Source organism: Carassius gibelio, chromosome A23 (genome assembly GCF_023724105.1).
Source record: "Carassius gibelio isolate Cgi1373 ecotype wild population from Czech Republic chromosome A23, carGib1.2-hapl.c, whole genome shotgun sequence".
Classification (NCBI taxonomy): Eukaryota; Metazoa; Chordata; class Actinopteri; order Cypriniformes; family Cyprinidae; genus Carassius; species Carassius gibelio.
Genome location: NC_068393.1, coordinates 7,305,207 through 7,328,690, shown reverse-complemented (window position 1 = coordinate 7,328,690; position 23,484 = coordinate 7,305,207). Strand labels below are relative to the sequence as shown.

General features: G+C 35.9%; 1 protein-coding gene across 43 annotated transcripts in view; it reads right to left on the bottom strand.

The window, feature by feature from the left end:
* The window catches only part of LOC127944672 (basement membrane-specific heparan sulfate proteoglycan core protein), a 262,930-nt gene that overhangs the window by 201,796 nt on the left and 37,650 nt on the right, over window positions 1–23,484 (bottom strand). The window contains exons 1-3 of one of the 43 annotated variants that reach the window (XM_052540811.1): window positions 4,634–4,717; window positions 4,477–4,518; window positions 4,063–4,323 (exon numbers count right to left, since the gene is read on the bottom strand). The exons of 39 other annotated variants lie outside the window; for them this stretch is intronic. In XM_052540811.1, the coding sequence (XP_052396771.1) occupies window positions 4,063–4,323; window positions 4,477–4,518; window positions 4,634–4,664 (334 nt within the window). In that variant the 5' untranslated portion in view covers window positions 4,665–4,717. Of the gene's footprint in view, window positions 1–4,062; window positions 4,324–4,476; window positions 4,519–4,633; window positions 4,718–23,484 lie in introns of those variants that run through there. 3 more of the 43 variants (XM_052540819.1, XM_052540820.1, XM_052540812.1) reach the window with 3 other exon arrangements.

Below are 23,484 nucleotides of genomic sequence, written 5' to 3'. Positions count from 1 at the left end.
GTTAGACTATTTTATTCAAGTTTCAATAACAATGCACACTATGTCATTCAAAAGCTTGATGTAAATAATATAAATGTAACAAATAAATGGAAATGTAACAAATGTAACAAACAATGATATTCTTTCAATTTATATAAAAAAAAAACTGAAAAAGATTTTCTCAGCTCTTTTGAACATTGGACAGCTTTGAAATTCAGCTTTGATTGTTCCTAATAAACTGTTTAACTGCACTCGCAAGTGAAAATTAAATAATTTTGTTGGAAATTTTAATATATTATCAATAAACTATAAACATAAAAATATATACATTTATTTTGTCCTCAAATTTTTTTCTTGTAACTATTCCCTCTCAGTCAGAAACCTGACTGAACAGCTCATTAAGCAGGCCTTTGTCTTCTCAGGTGTAAATCACAACATAATGCACGATAGTTCACGCCCTCTCACTTAGACCCTTCATACACAAAAAGTTTCTTAGAAAAATTGAATTAATATCTTGTTTTCTGTGAGTGAGGAAACAAGACGACTTTCACATAATTTAGAAAGAAAAATTCTAGGCGACAAGATCCAACTCTCAAAAGTCCCGGCAACCAATGTTCTGTATGTGTTTTATGGTCTTATTCAAGTGAATTTTTAGTTTTTCACAAACCACACATAAACATTGTTTTCTCAAAAACACGATCATGTACATACATGCTGCTCAGATATTATTATAGCCCAGTTTGTGCTGATTACAGTGAAATTAGACTTTAGCCATTTAGATGTTTATAAGCAATTGAAAAAAGCAAAAATGTCAGGGCATGACACAACTTCTCCAGGCCCCCAAAACCACCTTAGACCTTAGAGGGTTAAAACCCTCTTGGGAAGGCTCTAAGGCTATACTGTGGACTATACATATACTTGTACTGCTTAGGTCTCAATATGGAACCCAGCCTTCCATGGTTCTCACGGTTTCAATCAGCTGGACCATCGGGGAATGGAGTCCCCTTTCTCCCAGGAGCATTGATCGGAATAACTCGTCAGCTGTACGGTTAGGCAGGCCCTGAATGTGAACAGCATAAAATGACCAAAGAAACTTCAGACTCCAACGGTGGGGGTGGCGGGCAAGTTGTGACAAGGTCACATGGTCGTGTGTGTTGTCCATTCAGACCAGAATGGCTTGCCTCGTGAGTGACCTTTGAGGTGGTTCAGAGCAAGGGGTACTGCTAACAACTCTAGGCAATTGAAGTGCCAATGCAGCTGCGGGACCGTCCAAACCACTGAGACTGCATGCCCAATGTATGTGGCCCACATGAACCATCCATGTGAACCACAGCATAACTGGAGATCTGTTCTAGGGGCAACCCTGCCCAGAGGAATGTAAGATGTGACCTCAGGGTGAGGGTTTGGCGACAGTTAGGTGTAACTTGGACCTGGTGAGTGCCGCCCACCTCTGGACTTGGCCATAAAGCCAATGCTGGAGCGGCTTCATATGTAACAGGACGAGCAATATAAGTGGCGCCATATGCCCCAGGAGCCTCTGAAAAAGTTTCAGTGGGACCGCTGTCATATGCTCCATACTATGTATCTTTCTGAAGTGAGGTATACTATTATTTACTCAAAAATGTAATTGTGTTAAACACATTGTGCCCATAGAGCACACTGTATAGTTGTTTGTGCTACTACATGTACACATTGGCTATTTAAGTTTATTCTCTAAAACACCTTTCTTTGCTATGCATTTTAGACCGTGTGTCCGAAATTAGGATAACTGTTACATGTGTGTTAAATTTGTTTGTCTCCTGCGTGGATCACTTGGTTGTTTCTCATAAGGCTACAGTGTCTATGTACACGAGTGGATTTCCACCGGCTACAATGTGATTCACAATTGCATTATCTTTTCTAAACTGGTTTCTAATTGTTTCATTATGTAATTGGCAAATTTTACCTGACTAATAATACATTTTTATATTTTATTTATTCTGATCTCTTCTGAAATCCTTTTTCAAGTAGATTAATGTGCAGTGGTTCCGCAAATCTGCGTTCAGGACAGATCATATTGCAGCACCAATGGATGAGCCATGGGGAATACCATTAGGGACTTCAGATTTCTGACTGTCGCTGACTTAACACGGTGTAGCTCTCCTGATTGTATGAAAAAAGAAACTTTTTTTATGAGCATGTAGGGTGTGTAGCTCACTTAAATGTATTTTAATCACTCTGCATCCTCTGAGTAACACCTGTTTCACATATAATCCATCAGCAGTGCGTCTGCAGTCTGTGTGCGTTATGTATGTTGTGCTGAAGCAGCACAGACTCATTGTGCTTTCACACAGGGCGCGTTTGCAGTCCGCTACTGATCCGTGGCTGTTTAAGCCACAAAACACAAGCTTTGTCCATTGTTTTGATATCAAATAATGTAAAAAAAGCTTTTTCAGCATTGTGGTACTCTTTCATCACAGTACAGTAACAATCGTTCATAGACACATTTAAATTCAAATATAAACTACGTATTACTCATGCATTTGACTGCTAGGTTTTTATAATAAGTTGCTGAAACAAGCTGCAACACATTTAAACACAACATTAGCCTACTTTTCTTGTTAGGATATCACAAACATTCAACATTAAAACTCACCACTGATAGAAACAGTCGACTCTCGTGCCTTTTGCATTTAAATCTTTATTACACGCAATCAAACGGGTCTTAAATAACTTTGTTTTTCTGCCTCTATAAAAGTGCATATGTAATGTCACCTTGTTTCTCTAAATTTGCTCCTTTTCTTGTTTTTAAATCTTGCCAATACCCATGTGTTACATGTGAAACACAGTAGGGTTTGATTAGTATACATTTATTGTGAAATGACTGCATTTCCGTGTCAATCCATGTTAATTTTTGCCGCGAACAATGCGCTGTCACTTTAATTCAGCACATGCAGCACAGCAAAAATAGACTCGGTACGTAAATGATCGTTGCACTGCTGCAGACGCACTGCTCCTTGAACGGACTGATGGACCGCAACCGCGTGCAGTGTGAATGCTGGAATCCGTTAACATGGGTGCGTAAAAAAATATGCAACGCATACACACCGCAGACGGAGTATGTGTGAAACGGGCGTAAGTTAGGAACTGATGAGTTTGTGTCCGTGGGTTCACTATCAGCTGTGTAATTCCTATGCGATAACTGGTCCCTAATGAATGAGGAATTGAAAGTATGGGATTTCTACTAAAATATCTAAATTAATAAATAATCGACATCTATGATCAGTTTTTGATAGAAATATTGCCAAAATGTAATGATCACGTGAAATTGGAGTAAGACACTAATTAATCAGTAATTAGTAATCTGATTACATTTTCAGAGTAACTTGCCCAACTGTGTTCACAGCAGACACAGTTGAGCAGAACGATGCTTGGCTCCAAAGCAAAAAGCTGATATGTATTGCACCTGCTGCCTTATTATACTCAGCTTTGATCAGTGGCAACTGTATGCAATAATTGCATGCCAATGTACATTGGATCGTTTAGTTTACACTCATAGTATATTGGTCTATCATAGAAATATCCCAATTTGTAGGTCACAGACATGACGTCGAGAGTGACCGACTGAAAGGGAACTTCACATTAAACATAGAATTATCAAACAGATACAAATATTATTAGCAAACAAAGTATTAGTAATTAGCAAACAAATACAAATACACCATGCCATAGGCCTATTATAAAATAACTTTATCAAAGTTTCAATATTAAACACTGAATATCAGCAAACACTGTGGAACCAAACAAATAAGAAATAAATGTTAAAAAAGCTTCCAAAATCATCTTAGATAAACTGCAAAGGTCAAAAAGCTAACATATTTTAAGATCATACTTTATGATGTTAGTTAAGAAAAAAATATTTGCCATTTCTTTGTTTTTACTGAATCGAAAATGTACCAAACCATTACACCTGCGTCGTATAGAACAAAACTTTGAATATGTATATATATATATATATATATATATATATATATATATATATATATATATATATATATATATATATATATTTACTGTAAATAAATATTAGTAATACTTATTTACCTTTTAGAGTTAAATTGTAACTAGCACTTTTTTCTGACACAGAAGTTCCTTTTTTTGCTTTGCATTCATATTTTCCACTGCCTCTCACAGTGATGTTGGGTTGATGTTTATTAAGATCAGAAGAGTTCTTGTACCAGTCATATTGTAACCCTGGTGGTTTCTCAGGTACCTCACAGTGCAGAGTGACTGTCTCTGTGCTGTACAGCACTGCATGAGATGGATTCAAAGTAACCTTTGGCTTTGAAATCTGAACAGGAGGTTCTAGGGGAAGAGTGATTCTTAGGTTAGAGAGGCTAAATTCACAACTGTATTAAAAAGTGAATTGAAACTAAAACAGAAAATAAGAAATAACAGAAAATAAAAATAAAACATCTTAAAATAAAACACTTAAAATAGTATGTTTATGAATCTCACCACCTGTGCTGTCTTGAGATGTTACTTGTACACTCAATGCCACTATAAATTAATACAAAGATTCAGAGTGAAAAGGCATTGCAGTATAATGATAGTTTTAGTTTTATTGGTTTATGTTGTATTAATATTGATTAATATACAAAATATAGCATCCTACCTGTCAAAAGGAAGATTTTAATCCTTTCCATTTGAAGATGCAGTCAAAGCAGAGCCGGCAGTGAACAAAGATCTTGACTGAGTGAGAAAAGCTTCCTGTTATAACCACTTTTATACCATGAACTGTCTGAATACTCAATTCTGATTGGCTGGCAGGCAAAAAGCAAAAAGGTTTTAGTCAAGTTTTAGTCAATTTTAGTAAAAAACAAAAAAGTAGTCTTTAACAAATTAATTTAGGTTAAAAAGTATTGGAAATGGACTTAGGTTTGACAGGTTGTAACGAGTGTTGCAATTCATAAAACAACAGTTAACCTTAAAAGCTTTGCATAATAAACTAGACTTTCTCATTGATGGAGATGCAGTGCTGCCAAGCTGTACTTCATGGTCGCAATGGGCAGAAACCTTTTATCCACATATTTCAAGTTATATATTTTCCATGAATTGATGCTCTTCTAAAAAAAACTTTGAGCTACTACAACATTACTCACAGATAAAGTGGTAACAGTGAAATCACTGTTTTACTCCAAAAAAGCCAGGAATAAAAACATTTTTACTTTGGCAATTGAAGCTTTATTTGAGAAATTGCTAAAGTGCAATGAACAACATGCCCGAAATATAAGCTATTGAGAAACGCATACATATGCTCTATAACTTGTGCTTCAAGTTGTCTGCCAGTGCAACAACAAGATGCATATTATTTGTAAACACAAACATCATACAACCCTGTCTAATAAAAGTGACACAAACATTCAGGGATGCAAACACATGTATGGTCAAAAAAGAGAGAGTTATTGAAGCCCTCACCCCGCAGCAAATATCACAATTTTATATTTATATATGGATGTCAAGAGCTAAGAAGTGTATGTATTTATATAGACTACACTACACACAGATAATATACAATTAAATTATGCTCATTTTAAATGTATTCTGTAGGCTAGGTATAAAAATATAGGCTTTTAATAATCTTTCAGTGCCCAAAACCATGATAATATGAAACGCCTCAAAACAGAGCACACAAAGCGTGTATGCACATCGCGGGTGCAGAATGATGTGCTCAAAGCAACATGGAGTCACAGTGTGCTGCGCTGCACAAGTGCGCATTTAAAAGTACGTGCAACCCCGTCCCAGGTGTTGCCCCGCCTCGATCTGCAGGCTGCAGCCGGGTGCTTCTCCAAAATAGGCAGAAATGATATGCATTGTGAACGTCAGACTTCTAATCATTTTCGTTTTGTCAACGAAAACTTGAAAATGTCTTTTCATGTTTTAGTCACATTAGAGCCATTTTTAGCTAGTCATCGTCACGTTATCGTCATAAAAAAATGGTGCATCAACGAAGTCATTTTGTTATCGTCATCGTTGACGAAAACAACATTGTCTTCCATAAACAGCAGTTATGAGCAAATGGCAAGATCAAACTAGGCAGGGATATGGTGCAGTCACACAAGATTTAACCACATAAATAATTATGGTGATAAATTTTTTAAGATGAAAATGTTTTAATGTCTTACAAATAACAGGCACCTGAATCGCACCCTCATGAGACAGCCATTCAGAATGATTGCATTGAAGCAGATCCTCTCGCAAGTATGCTCAGGGGACTGCTTCTTTTCACTGGATCTGAAAGATGGCTGTGGCGAGTGGGGCGGGGCCGAGGGACGTGGGAACAAGGAGTGAGGCCGGCGGAATGATTGGGAAATCAGCGACACCTGCGACCCACTGCCGGTCTCGAGTCCCACGTAGGAGATGGAGGATATAAAACCCAGGCTTGGTCCTCTCTCCTCCTTCACTATCGTCGCTCCAGTTTTATATCCTTCCATCTCCTACGTGGGACTCGAGACCGGCAGTGGGTCGCAGGTGTCGCTGATTTCCCAATCATTCTGCCGGCCTCACTCCTTGTTCCCACGTCCCTCGGCCCCGCCCCACTCGCCACAATGGCTATTTCAAATCTAGATAGCCCACCACAGATGATTTTCCTTCAAGGGAGTGTCATATCATGAAACATGGTCCTTCCCGTCGGACTTTCCCTAGCTTCTTGCACTTTTATTAATTGCATTGATGTGGCTCTTTCCCCACTGAGACGGATGGGAATCAGCATTCAGTATTACCTCGACAAACTACTATCTCACATATCCTTCCTCCTCAGCCATTTAGAGTGCCTGGGACTCTGGCACGGTAGTTGCACCGGAATGTGCCCTAGCCATACTGCATCTCACTGCTTCCTTCAAAGTTGGAGCCTCTCGCCCCCACAAAGCATGTCAAAGGATGCTAGGACTCATGGCCTCCACGTTGCCAGTACTACACTGGGCCTGCTTCACATGAGACCCCTTCAGTACTGGCTGAAACCATAAATTCCGCCCCATGCATGGCGTCACAGACGCTTTCGTGACGGGGTAAGCCAGGCCTGCGTGACAGCTCTGGCCTCCCAGTGTTTCAAGCATGGCGTGCCCATGGCCATTATTTATAGTGGTATCTTATATAAATTTCCAAGGTGGGCTCACCACAAAATGCCTTTTCAAGATGGGAAAATGCCTCTTGGAGTGGGCACATCTCAAACTGCGGTCACTGAGGGCAGCACATGTGCCTGGCGTAATAAAGCAAGGAGCAGACATGCTATCTCTGAGCAACGTCTCCTCAGAGGAGTGGATGCTCCACCCACAGACGGTTCAGAAGATCTGGGAGATCTTTGGCAAGGCAGAGGTCGAACTCTTCACCTCATAAGACAACTCTTATTGCCCAATTTACTTTTCAAGAGCAAGGATGTGTTGGTCCAAGATTGGCCAAGCCACCTCCTGTATGCTTTTTCCCAGATTGTTCTTATCCCTCAGGTAATCAGACCAATCAGGGAATAGGAATACAGAGACATCCTGCTCTAGAGGAACCAGCTTTGGATCTCTGAGCTGTCTCAGCTGCTGACAGCAGCCCTTTGGCCCATTCCCCTGAGGCAGGACGTCCTCTGTTATAGTAAATATTACAATATCATAGCACAACAACAGTGATCAGCAATAATGATAAACTTAAAGGGTTAGTTCACCAAAAAATCAAAATCATGTCATTAATAACTCACCCTCATGTCGTTCCAAACCAATAAGACCTCCATTTATCTTTGGAACACAGTTTAAGATATTTTAGATTTAGTCCGAGAGCTCTCAGTCCCTCAATTGAAGCTGTGTGTATGGTATACTGTCCATGTCCAGAAAGGTAAGAAAAACATCATCAAAGTAGTCCATGTGACATAAGAGGGTCAGTTATTAACCAGTTATTAACTATGACTTTATTCATCATTGTCTTCTCTTCCGTGTCTGTTGTGAGAGAGAGTTCAAAACAAAGCAGTTTGTGATATCCGGTTGGAGAACAAATCATTCGATGTAACCGGATCTTTTTGAACCAGTTCACCAAATCGAACTGAATCGTTTGAAATGGTTCTCGTCTCCAATACGCATTAATCCACAAATGACTTAAGCTGTTAACTTTTTTAATGTGGCTGACACTCCCTCTGAGTTCAAACAAACAAATATCCCGGAATAATTCATTTACTTATACAGTACACTGACTGAACTGCTGTGAAGAGACAACTGAAGATGAACACCGAGCCGAGCCAGATAATGAACGAAAGATTGAACGTTACCCACACTTCCACTGCTGAGGGTGAGCTAGTGATGAACTGGATTATTTGACTGGCTTCTCCTGTTTTCACTGGAATCCTGCCTACCTCTCCTTGGTCTCCTGAGCCCCTGTTGGTCCTGCCCAGCTCTCCTTTGTCAGCCAGCTCCTCATCAACAGCATCAAGGAGGTTCACACCCTGCCTGCGTTCCCTTACTTGTTTCTACGGATTTTGATTTGTTAATCAGTTCCACACACCTGGTCTATTCCTCAGTCCATGATCTGCTATTATTTGTGTTCGTATGTGTTTGGATTTTCTATTTTTTTTTTTTAATTATTATTAAAATTCCCCTTTGATTTATACTCCTCTAGCAATTGTTTATTATACTGTACACCCAGCAGACATTAGAGTGAGGGTTACACTATTTACACAACATAGTACATTTTTAACAGAGGCATTTGGCACATTGGAATTAATTTAATATTTTATTCACCTTCTACTGTAAACCTATAGATTATTATTACTCCCTAATTTTAGCAGGTATATTTTTAATTCATTCGTTTAAAAAAAGGTAGACTGTTTAAGTTGTGTATGTTAATTTACATGTACATTTATTAATACCCTTGGATGATAAGTCTGGATAAACCCTGAAAAAATGCTCGAAGACCAACAGGGGCAGGGTCGTTTTAAAGAAAAGATACAATTGACATATGGGTGAGTAAGTTCTGAGATTTTTTTTTTTACCCCTTAAAATTTTTTTTATTTGTCTGTACCTGTGATTTTTATGAAAATCGGCATACAAATTGATGTCATTTAAAAAATAAAATGACATCAATTTCTACCAAAAATGACAGTGCTCTAACAAACAGTTATTAGCATTATACGTTAATAAATGACATATCATTTGAAAACTTAAAACTTCAAAATTCATCCTTTGGAAACCATTTTGAAATCGGACATTGCATTAACACTGAAATGGTACTTCAATATCTTTTGGCAGTCTCCTTCCCCTGGGTGGAAGGATTTCTGTTAAGATACTTTAACAAACACCCTCATTTGCTCTCCAAAAATAGTTAATGAATCATCATGTTTATTTTCTGATGAATTAAAAGTGTTTCCAGAGTGCATGACCACTAGCTTTTGCCATGTGCTATACTTTGCCTCTTCACAAGTTTTTTCTCCAACTATTGGTTTGGTTAATGTGTTTCTCTCAGACTTGCACTTAGTCTCAAAGAAAAAAAAAAAAAAAGCTGATGTGGCGCGTTGGCTGTTTTTTTTTTTTTTTTTTTTTTTTTTTTTATTGCTTCCAGTACTTTACTGTTAAATTACAGCGCAGCCATTAAACAGTACTGATACTGTACAATTATGGTTAATCTCTAGAACCATTGCTGCCAGTACTTTGCTGTGAAATTAGAGCACAACTGTAAAATAGAAAAATGGTGGCAAAACTGTAAATGGCCATGCATTAAAATCGTTTGATGAAAAGTTAGACATGCATTAACCATACTTCTTGTTCTGGTTTCTGTTTTAAGTTTTGTGGGTGTGGTTCAAATAATCATTTTGAGAAAAATCTGATGAATGCAAAGTTTTATGTAAACTTCCTTGTTCCTTCAACCTTGTTGTGTCAGTAGTCCTGTTGGATTACTGCAGGCATTCCAGGCAACTCCAGCAAAAGCACACAAGAAATACCTCAACAAACATTTCTAGCTTTGAAATTATGAGTCACTTTTAGTTTAAACCAGATGAAACTTAAATATGTGCATATCAACAACATATAGAAGGAAATATATTTTCATCTCTCTCTTCAGTGCACTTAATAACACCCCATAATAATAAAACTAAGAAAATATGTGGGGAACATCTATCACAGGTTTCTTCTGTTTTAAACCAAAACTAAACCTGACTGAAGTTGTTATATCAAACAGTTTTAAAACAGTTTGAGGTGGAAAGTCATTTTTCTGTTTAAGCCTCATTGAGACCAGCCTCCCGATCTGACATGAGGTGAACCAACAAACCATTTTCTCAAAAAAAAAAAAAAAAAAATGAAAAGAAGTGATGTCAAGAATAATTGCACATTTAGGTTGGTGTTTGAAAACCCATGGCTGATGGGAACAACAGTAGTTTGCTGTCTACTTTTTTCCATTGCGTCAGCACACTGACACATTTTTAACTGTAGCCAAGTGGTTGATGTCAACCAACAACACCTTGTACTTGCATTACAGTAAATAACAGTAAGTACACAAGAACTAACTTATATTGTATTTAAATATTATTATTATTATTATTATTATTATTATTGAAAGTGCCCAAGTTTCTGGTGATTCTATTGTACAGAATGTTAAATGATTAAGTATTACAGAATGCTAGCTGACACACATAAGACAATTAAATCTCAAACACATACTCACAGACTCGTTCACCTAATATTGAGACTGTGTCTGTTCCCTGAACTAGCAAATACAAAAAACTTCCAAACCCAGTTAAGGATAGTAATTGAAATAATGTTTAAAAAAATATATACAAATGCTAAATCTTGTCTCAATTAATATTAGATCCCTTTCTACAAAATCACTTTGTAAGCAATATAAGGTCCGGGTTCAGGTATAATTCTTTTGAAGTGATGGTGCTTTAAGAAACATTATCTAGTGCTAAATATTTTTAGACATTTGTACTGGCTACTGTATACAGCCCACCAAAGCACCATACTGACATGATCAAAGATATTACAGATTTTCTATCTGAGTTAGTGTTGGCCACAGAAAAGTCTTAATTGTTGGTGATTTTATTTTTCATGTACTGTAGATAATGGAAAAGATGCATTGAGGGGCACTTGTAGGCATGCTAAACTATATTTGATTAAGACAATGTGCCTGGACCTAATCATTGTTGTAATCATGCATTTGATTTAATATTGTCACATGTAATCAGTCTTGATGGCATTGAAATTCTGCAGCAGAGCAATGACTTCTCAGCTCTAATCTCGTGTTACTCCATTTAGCTAAAGCTTTTAATTTTTTATTTATTTCTCATCATACCAGATAGCTTAGAAGAATTCAATGTTAAAACAGAAACTATAGAATCTCTCTCTTTTTTAGGACTTTATATACGGTTCCTACTTTGTGCTCACAGAAGATTAAGGAACTAAACAGTCCAATGCTGAGCACACTCACACCTTAAAGAGAGCAGTCAGGAAAATGGAGCTCAGCTGGAAGAAAACAAAACTAGAAGTATTTCAAATTGCATTGAAAGGTACCGTTTCAGAGAGAGAATATAGTATACCATGTGTCAAAATTTGATTGATGAGGGTCATAAAAAGCCATCTGTTCTGGACACCTGTTTGTACACCCCCCACCCCTCCCTGTACACCCTGGTGACCTAGATATGAACTTACGACCCTAAGAAGGAATTTCGGTGAGGGAGGGTGAAAATGTGTTGGGATCTATGTGCTTTTTTTAAAAAAAACTGTGGAAAGGGGATGAAATCATTAAAATGGTATAAGGGAAGTTTTTATTAAGGTTTTAAGTACACAGTGCATTTCAAGAAAAAAGGTTATAACACAAACAAAATGGGAACGATGTAATGATTCTTTTCGTAGTTGGAAAAGTGTAAAACGTTGTTAAAGTTGTAACAAATAAAACAGAAAACTACTGGTTATTTATCTAAAACAACTAAACAAGTCAAAACTATCAGATGTGTTTTCGTTAAGCAACACGCCCTCCAGCGCTAGAGGCGTGATAGCAGCGTCAAATAGATTTAAATGTTAAAATAATTAAACTAAGTAGTTTTTAATAAATAGACATCAGTTCTTAATTAGTGAAAACTTTAAATCCGTTTAAACATAAGATCAATTTGTACTTTTTAAATGATGTAGCTTTATGCGATTTTTATTTACTTTTAGTCTTAAAAAATACAAAATAAAAAATAATAATAAACACCATTGAAAAAGCATTATTTGTTTTTAATGTATTAAGTTAATTACTCTAATTTACGACTAGTCTAAATTTAGACTATTGCCGCCGATATATCTTTTATTTTTGTCAGGCTTAATTTCTCAAGCTATGACAATTAACACACACAAACACACTTTCCTTCTGTCCAGTTTGTAAGTTTGTGTCGTGTTATCTAGTAAATAAAACAGACATATGTAGTTAAAAGTAGTCGGTTAACAATATGACAGGAAAGAGATGTCATCTCAACATCAAAACGTGACAGCGCCGGGCATCTGGTGTCTGTGTGATTACTGTTGCCTGCATATCAGTAAGACATCAGCGGGTGTAAAAACATCTAAAGGTTTTTTGGGGTTTGCAACTCAACTGTAATCTAATTAGTTTTCCAGGGGTTCTGGTGTTGTAAATGGTCTGCTGCAGGTCAGCTAAAGTTAAAAAAAAAAAAAAGAAAAAAAATGTGTGTATTCACTATTCACTGATCAAAGGGGTACAATTTAAACTTTATGGCTTAGGCCTGTGATCGTGAGGTTAGCTAAAAGTTCATTTACTGGTCAAATGGACGTGAAATCTTTTAACAAGTCAGACCATATAGGAATATGTAGTTTAATTCGAGTTAATTTAGTTTATTTTAGTTACATTTATAATTTTTATTAACCCCTAGATCTTTCAGCCTCAACATAAATGTACCGAGAATGCAAACAAGTACACAAACACAACCATACAATCATAAACACACACACACACACACACACACACACACACACACACACACACAAATGTAAAACATTACAGAAAACATGAACATGCAAACTAAATAAATACTAATATACACTCAAACAAGTACAAAAATACACAAACAAACAAAATAGGTCACAAACACGAACATATCTATATAAGATTGAAAATGAGTTGTCCTAAGTTTTCTTTGAAACCAAAAGTGTTTGTTGGTACAAATGTCTGACAGAAATGTATACAATAGATTAGACGTCCTTTCTCACTTTCCAAATGGTGTTGTTAACCATGATGTTTAAAATAGTTTTAAAAAAGTATTATTTTTTAGCTTTCATGCAGGATTCATGTCAGCACTCAAGTGTTTTTAGCAAGAGTCCAGAGACAGATGAAAATAGATGTGTGAAGAAAAAAAAATGTAAGAGGTTTTTAAGGATAGACTAAATGGTTTAGATTGTTTAAAACAATTGAGTTTACGCATTTCTCTTGAATGTGTGTATGGTAACCATTGCATACATGAAGGAGAACAAATACATAACTCATAAACGCATTGTGGTTAACAAAAAAGACTTATTTATCTAGCATAACTTACTTTCTTTTCATAACAATAAACATTCTTACGACTTTAACAACTGCAAACAAACGGTTTGGTTGAAAAAAAAAAAAAAAAACATATTGTGTTTTCTTAGTTAGAATGCTTATAGTTTGTAGTAAAATCACATATATAAGCTAAAAAAAAAATTCTTCCAAACCATGCTGCTTTCACACACACACACACACACACCTCACAAAACTGTCAACAAGGACCTTAAGTTTTTGTTATAACGTTTAGCTGTAGCTGAGACCTTGGTGGAATTATTTATGTACAGTTTTGGGGAGGTTACTATGAACGTTGTAATAGTTTATAGATCACAAATTAACCCATTTAAAATCTAAAAGTTTAAAAAGTAATGTAACTGATAACATTTGATTACATGTTTTAAGACTTGTAATGTTTTCAACCGTTAATCTTTTGAAACGTGTAAACAGGACAGGTGTTAACATTAGAGTACTCAACAACTAATGACCGTCAGACTTTTCAAATCCTTCATCACTTAAATTAGGATTGTGATCATTTCATTTTAAAGCACAACCACCACGAAATCAGATTTGCTTGGAGATTAAATACATATTTAAAAACACAACAAGAAAGTTGAACAGCTATGATACTGTTTTTTAAATCAGGTTTTTGCACATCTATGAAGGGAAATGCCATTGCATCTAACAACGGTTGGTAAATCGGTTCAATTTAACAAATAAATATACATCGGCCAAATACTTAACATCATTATATCATCCTAGTTTATATCAGATATAATTATTATTAATTATTATCCAACCTTTTAATCAATGTATATTCAACAATATAGTGTTGAAATAAAAGATTGATCCACTTCACTCGCTATTCTGTTCTCTGAGTTCAGCAACTTTTATGTTTGTTAACAATTAACAATAATAATTAATAATCAACATATCTTATATCTGATATAAACTAGGATGATATAATGATGTTAAGTAAACGTCTCGAATGAAGACGATGTTTAAAGCAATATTTTAATACCCAAATCCACAGAAATATTGATTTGTATGAACAAAGAGACCCACTAACACGAGAGCAAAAACTAGAAAATACAACGTATAAGGCCCTAAGCATAAGACCAAACCATTACAATTAGGATGGTGAAAACTGCTGTAAATATATTCAAACAGAAAGAGCTAACAATGTCATGGAAACATATCGTTCAAAGTGTAACGCTATGAAAAACATTGCGGTTTATATCTATTTATGCGTGTGTGTGTGCATGTGTGTGTATGTGTAAAGACCTCTAACACTAGCTTGCTCTATTCTTTTTTTATTCAATCTGTTTTCTTTTTATTTATGATATTATTTAAAATCCCATGGTACGTGTACTGTGTTAACCTAACTGAGACTTGTTAAAACATTTATATATCATTGCTCTTTTTGTTGTTTTTTGATTGCTTCCACCGTCCTCATCTGTAAGTCACTTTGGATAAAAGCGTCTGCTAAATGAATAAATGTACAGTAAATGTAAATATCTCACCGCTCTAGAAAATTTTAGGTATACTTAGCAGGGGGGCTATAGTGTTTTTAGGTTATATTGTACTTGTCATTATGAATATTTGTACGCTTATTTTCATTTCTGCATCTTAATGAACACTTACACAATTTGTCTTCGTTTGAGTAGGTAACGTTACTCGACGGTCACATTTAAGTTTTCACCGCTTACACTTTCAAAAACACCCGAAACCTGTAACTCTGTCATAATTAGGTGAATTAAAAATACAAAAACTTAATGCCTGACACTTTTGTAACTGACTAAAAACTGATGTTTAAGCTAAACAACGACAGAGACACTGTGCGTAAAACTGCAAACGCAAACATCACTAACTTAAATTAACAAAAGATAATAACCACCAATATGTGTTCACACAATTAACTTTTTTTTTTTTTTTTTTTTTAGATGATTCAGAATTAACTTAAATGAACAAAAGACAATAACCGCTAACGCGTGTTCACACAGTTAACTTTATTTAGATGATTCAGAATTAACTTAAATGAACAAAAGATAATAACCAACAATATGTGTTCACACAATTACATTTATTTAGATGATTCACAGAAATAAAAATGACTCTTCAGTTGATAGAAGAAAAAAAAAGTGTACTAAGTAACTGCGAAAATGACTTAAGGTCCCTATGAATCGGTTCATTGAACCAAACTGTCCAAATAAATATTTTTTCAGAAGTGAATCGAACTTTGCATCACTAAAACAGATCACAGAAAAGAATATGAGTCTTTTTATTTAGGTTATCTGCGTATGCGTTTAATCAGATGTCCAATGATTTAGAGAGTTGCCACATACAATATGAGTATGTATTCACGACGGGCATGTTTGAAGCCTGAGGTGTGTGATGGGTATTGTAGTTCCCTGACCTGAATATCTACATAGCTTGAATGAGGTATTAGGTAAACATATTACATTTGTAAAACAAAAACATATAATACATATAACAACAATAAAATAACTGTTAACACATATTTAGACCAAACGACTATATTCAACAATAATACGATATACATGTGCTAAAACAGGCTAAAATGGGTTGACTATGCTGTAATGGAGCAACCGTTGTCATGTTATCTTGTGAACCATTGGGCGTTAGGATTCGTGTGTCCAGAAACCAAATAATTGTCTTTATCTTTAGAAAAAGTAATAATTTGGCAAACGTAAGTCGGTCAATCGTGCATCCAGAGTTTAACTTACTGAATCTCTATAACAAATTTCTGCAATAGCTATACTTGTTACGGTGCTTCCAAGTCGGTGTCTGGGGCTTGTTTTAAGAGCAAACCCTTGTTTGTGGACATTGTACGCATTTTTAAAGTTAAAGAGGGTAATGAACTCTTTCACCAACTATTCTTGTTAGAACGCATAATCAGTGTTAGGGGGTCAACTAGTTACATATAGCTAAATTATATCATTTGATTAAAAATAAATGTAATCAGTTACAGAAAAAATAATTAAATTGCGGTTAATTATGAAAATGTTACATCTGAATATTTTTACAGATTACAGATTTGATTGATATATTTCATAAACCACCTTAAATACTCTAAAATATGAGTCAGATGTTTCATGAGTTAAAGACGTATGCTTATTTCCTATTTGGCCGATGTATATTTATTTGTTAAATTGAACCGATTTACCAACCGTTGTTAGATGCAATGGCATTTCCCTTCATAGATGTGCAAAAACCTGATTTAAAAAACAGTATCATAGCTGTTCAACTTTCTTGTTGTGTTTTTAAATATGTATTTAATCTCCAAGCAAATCTGATTTCGTGGTGGTTGTGCTATAAAATGAAATGATCACAATCCTAATTTAAGTGATGAAGGATTTGAAAAGTCTGACGGTCATTAGTTGTTGAGTACTCTAATGTTAACACCTGTCCTGTTTACACGTTTCAAAAGATTAACGGTTGAAAACATTACAAGTCTTAAAACATGTAATCAAATGTTATCAGTTACATTACTTTTTAAACTTTTAGATTTTAAATGGGTTAATTTGTGATCTATAAACTATTACAACGTTCATAGTAACCTCCCCAAAACTGTACATAAATAATTCCACCAAGGTCTCAGCTACAGCTAAACGTTATAACAAAAACTTAAGGTCCTTGTTGACAGTTTTGTGAGGTGTGTGTGTGTGTGTGTGTGTGTGTGTGAAAGCAGCATGATTTGGAAGAATTTTTTTTTAGCTTATATATGTGATTTTACTACAAACTATAAGCATTCTAACTAAGAAAACACAATATGTTTTTTTTTGTTGTTTTTTTTTTTTTTCAACCAAACCGTTTGTTTGCAGTTGTTAAAGTCGTAAAAATGTTTATTGTTATGAAAAGAAAGTAAGTTATGCTAGATAAATAAGTCTTTTTTATTAACCACAATGCGTTTATGAGTTATGTATTTGTTCTCCTTCATGTATGCAACGGTTACCATACACACATTCAAGAGAAATGCGTAAACTCAATTGTTTTAAACAATCTAAACCATTTAGTCTATCCTTAAAAACCTCTTACATTTTTTTTTTCTTCACACATCTATTTTCATCTGTCTCTGGACTCTTGCTAAAAACACTTGAGTGCTGACATGAATCCTGCATGAAAGCTAAAAAATAATACTTTTTTAAAACTATTTTAAACATCATGGTTCACAACACCATTTGGAAAGTGAGAAAGGACGTCTAATCTATTGTATACATTTCTGTCAGACATTTGTACCAACAAACACTTTTGGTTTCAAAGAAAACTTAGGACAACTCATTTTCAATCTTATATAGATATGTTCGTGTTTGTGACCTATTTTGTTTGTTTGTGTATTTTTGTACTTGTTTGAGTGTATATTAGTATTTATTTAGTTTGCATGTTCATGTTTTCTGTAATGTTTTACATTTGTGTGTGTGTGTGTGTGTGTGTGTGTTTATGATTGTATGGTTGTGTTTGTGTACTTGTTTGCATTCTCGGTACATTTATGTTGAGGCTGAAAGATCTAGGGGTTAATAAAAATTATAAATGTAACTAAAATAAACTAAATTAACTCGAATTAAACTACATCTTCCTATATGGTCTGACTTGTTAAAAGATTTCACGTCCTTTTGACCAGTAAATGAACTTTCAGCTAACCTTGCGATCACAGGCCTAAGCCATAAAGTTTAAATTGTACCCCTTTGATCACTGAATAAATACAATTTTTAAACTTTAGCTGACCTGCAGCAGACCATTTACAACACCAGAACCCCCGGAAAACTAATTAGATAACAGTTGAGTTGGAAACCCCAAAAACCTTTAGATGTTTTACAATCTTCGCTGACATGGTCGCAACAGTAAACACAAAGACATCAGATTCCAGATACCAGACGCGTTTCTACGCACTACTTGAGATGAAATATTTAGCCTCTCCTGTAATGTTGTTAAAGTTTCTTTGGCAAGAAAATCAAAGACATTCCAAAACATTTCATTCCAGTTAGATTTGTGTATGCCTAAACGCATGTTTTAATTGATATAGCAACGATATAGCAATAATAGAAGTTAATACTGACAAAATAAAAGACGTATTCAAGGATTTAGACTACTAAAGTATGTGTGAGTGACTTATTAAAATGAAATAAAACAACAATTTTTTCCAACAAGGAATTTTTGTTGAGATGAAAATAAAATGGTAGAGGTTAACCTAATTTTAAAGGAAAAACATCGGTCTAATATTAAAACCAGGTAGAATGTTTTCATCAAATAAGAACTGATGTGTTTTTATTAAAAACGTTACTTTGTTTAACTCTTTTAACATTCATTTAAACCTTTGTGACCAACGTTATTAGGGAGGTGTTAGGGGGATGTGTTAGTGGGTGTTTTTTTCTTTTTTATTCGATGCTTTAAACATTAAAAACATAAAGGCGTACATTACTGGTAGATTTACAAATATGGTCTGAGATTACACTCAATTTTCGTTCACACTCTGTACATCATAAAACAAAATAAATGTAAAATAAATAAAACAACACTGAAGAAAAAGATAAAGAATGAAAAAGTAGGGGAGTAACAGATTTTCACATTAAGAAAAACCAAAGTCCTTTAATGAAGAATACAAAAATCTTGCTTTGAGACTTTTCATTTCTTTTAACGTCTCCAAACACATCACAAATTCCTCTTTAAATGCCACCAAATGCGGGGAGTTTTGAGAAACATACATTTATGAATGTAGAATTTCATGCCAGAAGTTGATATTAAGAAAATAAAAGACATATTCAATGATTTAGGCTACTAAAGTAAGTTTGAGTGGCTTATTAAAATAAAATAAAACATCAAGGACTTTTGTTTAGATGAAAAATAAAGAGCATATAGTTTTAAAGTAACTCATATACATAGATGTATCTAAAGATCCTGAAACAGGACACATATGTTCCAAGTGGGTAGATATAGAATACCTGAAAGAACATCTAATCATCTGTCTGTTTATACTACAGAAATGATTGTCATATTTTTGGCTCTTCAGTGGGTTGAACACATTAATATACCTAAAGTAGTCATATGTTCAGACTCATTTGCAGTACTACCAAGTTTAAAGTGTGGCGAATCTTCAACAAGACAATTTTGTCATTCATTTTACAGAGTTTGTTCAGAATACAACCAAAAACAAATATTTATTTTGTATAGATACCTGCACATATAGGAATAGAAGGTAGTGGATCAGATAAAAATATTAAAATGTCAGACATCAAATTTAATGAAAGGAGAATTTTGGGGATAGAAAGGAAGCTCTCGCCATAGAATTGGACACATTGCACTTAATCAGTCATTATTTATAAGAGGAAAAACATGTGTCTGGACTTTGTGTTAAATGTGATCTTCCTGAATCAGTTGAACCTATTTTAATAAAATGTAAAAGATATGACAACGAAAGAATACAACTTACTTACACTTAATATAGAAATAAACCAGATCTCATTTTAGAAAATGTTAAATAAAGATGTGACTATAGAAATGTTTCAATGATTAAGTATCTCAAAGAGTTGATAAACAGGATTTAAAGAATCACTACTAAGTTTGTCACGTTTCAATCTGAGACGAGATATTTCTTACCTGTCATATTGTTAAATGGGTGATACTTTTAACTACATATGTCTGGTTTAATTACTAGATAACACGACACAAACTCGGCAGAAGGAAAGTGTGTGTGTGTGTGATTGTGTGTGTTTATGATTGTATGGTTGTGTTTGTGTACTTGTTTGCATTCTCGGTACATTTATGTTGAGGTTGAAAGATCTAGGGGGTTAATAAAAGTTATAAATGTAACTAAAATAAACTAAATTAACTCGAATTAAACTACATATTCCTATATGGTCTGACTTGTTAAAAGATTTCACGTCCATTTGACCAGTAAATGAACTTTTAGCTAACCTCACGATCACAGGCCTAAGCCATAAAGTTTAAATTGTACCCCTTTGATCAGTGAATAGTGAATACACACATTTTTTTTCTTTTTTTTTTTTTTTAACTTTAGCTGACCTGCAGCAGACCATTTACAACACCAGAACCCCTGGAAAACTAATTAGATTACAGTTGAGTTGCAAACCCCAAAAAACCTTTAGATGTTTTTACACCCGCTGATGTCTTACTGATATGCAGGCAACAGTAATCACACAGACACCAGATGCCCGGCGCTGTCACGTTTCGATGTCTTTCCTCTTTCCTGTCATATTGTTAACCGACTACTTTTAACTACATATGTCTGTTTTATTTACTAGATAACACGACACAAACTTACAAACTGGACAGAAGGAAAGTGTGTTTGTGTGTGTTAATTGTCATAGCTTGAGAAATTAAGCCTGACAAAAATAAAAGATATATCGGCGGCGATAGTCTAAATTTAGACTAGTCGTAAATTAGAGTAATTAACTTAATACATTAAAAACAAATAATGCTTTTTCAATGCTGTTTTTTTATTATTATTTTTTATTTTGTATTTTTTAAGACTAAAAGTAAATAAAAATCGCATAAAGCTACATCATTTAAAAAGTACAAATTGATCTTATGTTTAAACGGATTTAAAGTTTTCACTAATTAAGGACTGATGTCTATTTATTAAAAACTACTTAGTTTAATTATTTTAACATTTAAATCTATTTGACGCTGCTATCACGCCTCTAGCGCTGGAGGCGTGGTTTTTTTCCGGAGCATCCCCCGAGCCTCATTCTAAGTGTGTCTGCGGTGCAGTCAGGATCGTTCAATGGAGATGCCTTGACACTTTGCTGTGATATCTTTTTTTCTTTCGTCTAACTCTCTGTCAGTAATAGTCTAGATTTTTAAAGTTGTAGTTAGTGGTAAAGTACAACATAGATTTGATTTGAAGTATCTTGTCTGATGGATTTTATTTTTGATCCGCGTAATGCCTACCATATTTTTTCTTTTGTTTTTAACTTTTTATAACATCGTGACAAACACCAAGTTTTCTGGTTTGTATCGCCGCTTTACATTCATTTCTTTTTCAGTTTGAGGTGAGGTATAAGTGATAAATGCTTTCTTTTCTAGCTGGTAACAAAACACCTTTTTACATTTTTACAAGCTCTCACATCTTTTCACGTGTTGCTTAACGAAAACACATCTGATAGTTTTGACTTGTTTAGTTGTTTTAGATAAATAACCAGTAGTTTTCTTTTTTATTTGTTACAACTTTAACAACGTTTTACACTTTTCCAACTATGAAAACAATCATTACATCGTTCCCATTTTGTTTGTGTTATAACCTTTTTTCTTGAAATGCACTGTGTACTTAAAACCTTAATAAAAATGTCTCAGGTTACAAATGTAACCTTGGTTCCCTGAGAACAGGGAACGAGACAATACGTCAACGACGCTATGGGGAACGCCTCAGGTGTGACAGGTGTCTGAAATCAAATATCAACTCACAGCAATCATGCTGACCGGCGACAGCCGTGAATCATCAGCTTGAATGATGAGCGTGCGACCTGGATATAAAAAGGGCGCCTTGAAACCATGACAATATCCTTTCGTCTGAAGGGACTGTTTGGCAGGCAGACCCTGAGGCATGGCTGGGAGACGTATTGTCTCGTTCCCTGTTCTCAGGGAACCAAGGTTACATTTGTAACCTGAGACGTTCCCTTTCGAAGGGAACTTCGACAATACGTCAACGACGCTATGGGGAACGAAATACCCACGCCGCCATGCTAAAAGGAGTGCATGCCCAATGGCAGTGACAACTGTCAGAACCAGCAATTCAATGAACGCTAGAACCACTCACCCTCAGGTCACACAGGGCTGTCAGTGACAGCACTCCCTACGGTCATAGCTCAAGCTATATGATTCCACAGAAAACCTCCATAAACATAGTTTAGTGAAAGGTCTACCTGGGCCTGCTCAAGGGCCTAGGACCACAACTTCAACTTCTTAGAAGGGGTCCCTTCTAGGGAATGTGGCTAGGGAACCCGAGGGAACCCCAGCCAGTCACTATTCAGGGGAATGTACCACCTGAAAAACCACCAGGCAGGCCTGACCTGGTGTCACTACATAAGACACTACAGACTGGCCACTTCCTGTCTGTCCGAAGACAGAGCCTCTGGACACTTGCCTTTAGGAAGGCATCCAGCCCGAGGAACTGCGGAGCAGGCAGTGAACCACTCGGCCCGGATCTCAGAGACGGGATATCCTGGAGAGTATGACTCAGCGTAGTGCTTTACAACCCTTGCCAGCGAGGGGAGTTTCTCTACTCGATCCACGGATCAACCCAGTGTTTGTGTTTCAAAAACACTGAGGAGGCCTGTGAGGGCCTTAGGACTGATCTAACTGGGAGGCCTCATGAGAGGCCTACGACCGACGGACCAGACTCAGGAGACCACATACTCACATTGACCCTCAGTGAGGGGAGCATAAGATCTACCTGGTAGGCAACCAGGCTGTAGCAGGATAAAGAAGTTCCAGGAGGGAACCCGTAGCAGAGAATAAAAACTTGAGCCGAGCCAGGGCGCAAGCTCACCTTCGGTAGCTGCCTGCTAAGGACTGCTAAACTGAAAGTAAGCGGCCACTAGCTTACAAAACCCAGCATCACCGTGAAACTACTCCCAGGGAGACCTAGAGAGGCCTACTACCTGACCACCACAGTATGTGGGAGCTCACAGTATGTGGGAGCTCACCTTCAGAGAGGCCTGGTGAAGCCTGCTATCTGATAACCACAATATGTGGGAGTTCACCTACAGAGAGGCCTAGAGAGGCCTACTACCTGTTACAAGATAACCACCTTAAGTGGAAACTGAAAGTCATTTGGAACTCAACTCCAGGGAGGCCTGGTGAGGCCTACTACCTGACAACCACAGTATGTGGGAGCTCAACTTCAGGGAGGCCTAGTGAGGCCTACTACCTGATAAACACAGTGCAGGAAAGCTTACTTTCAGGGAGGCCTGGAGAGGCCTACTACCTGAAAACCATAGCTGATAGTGAGCCAGA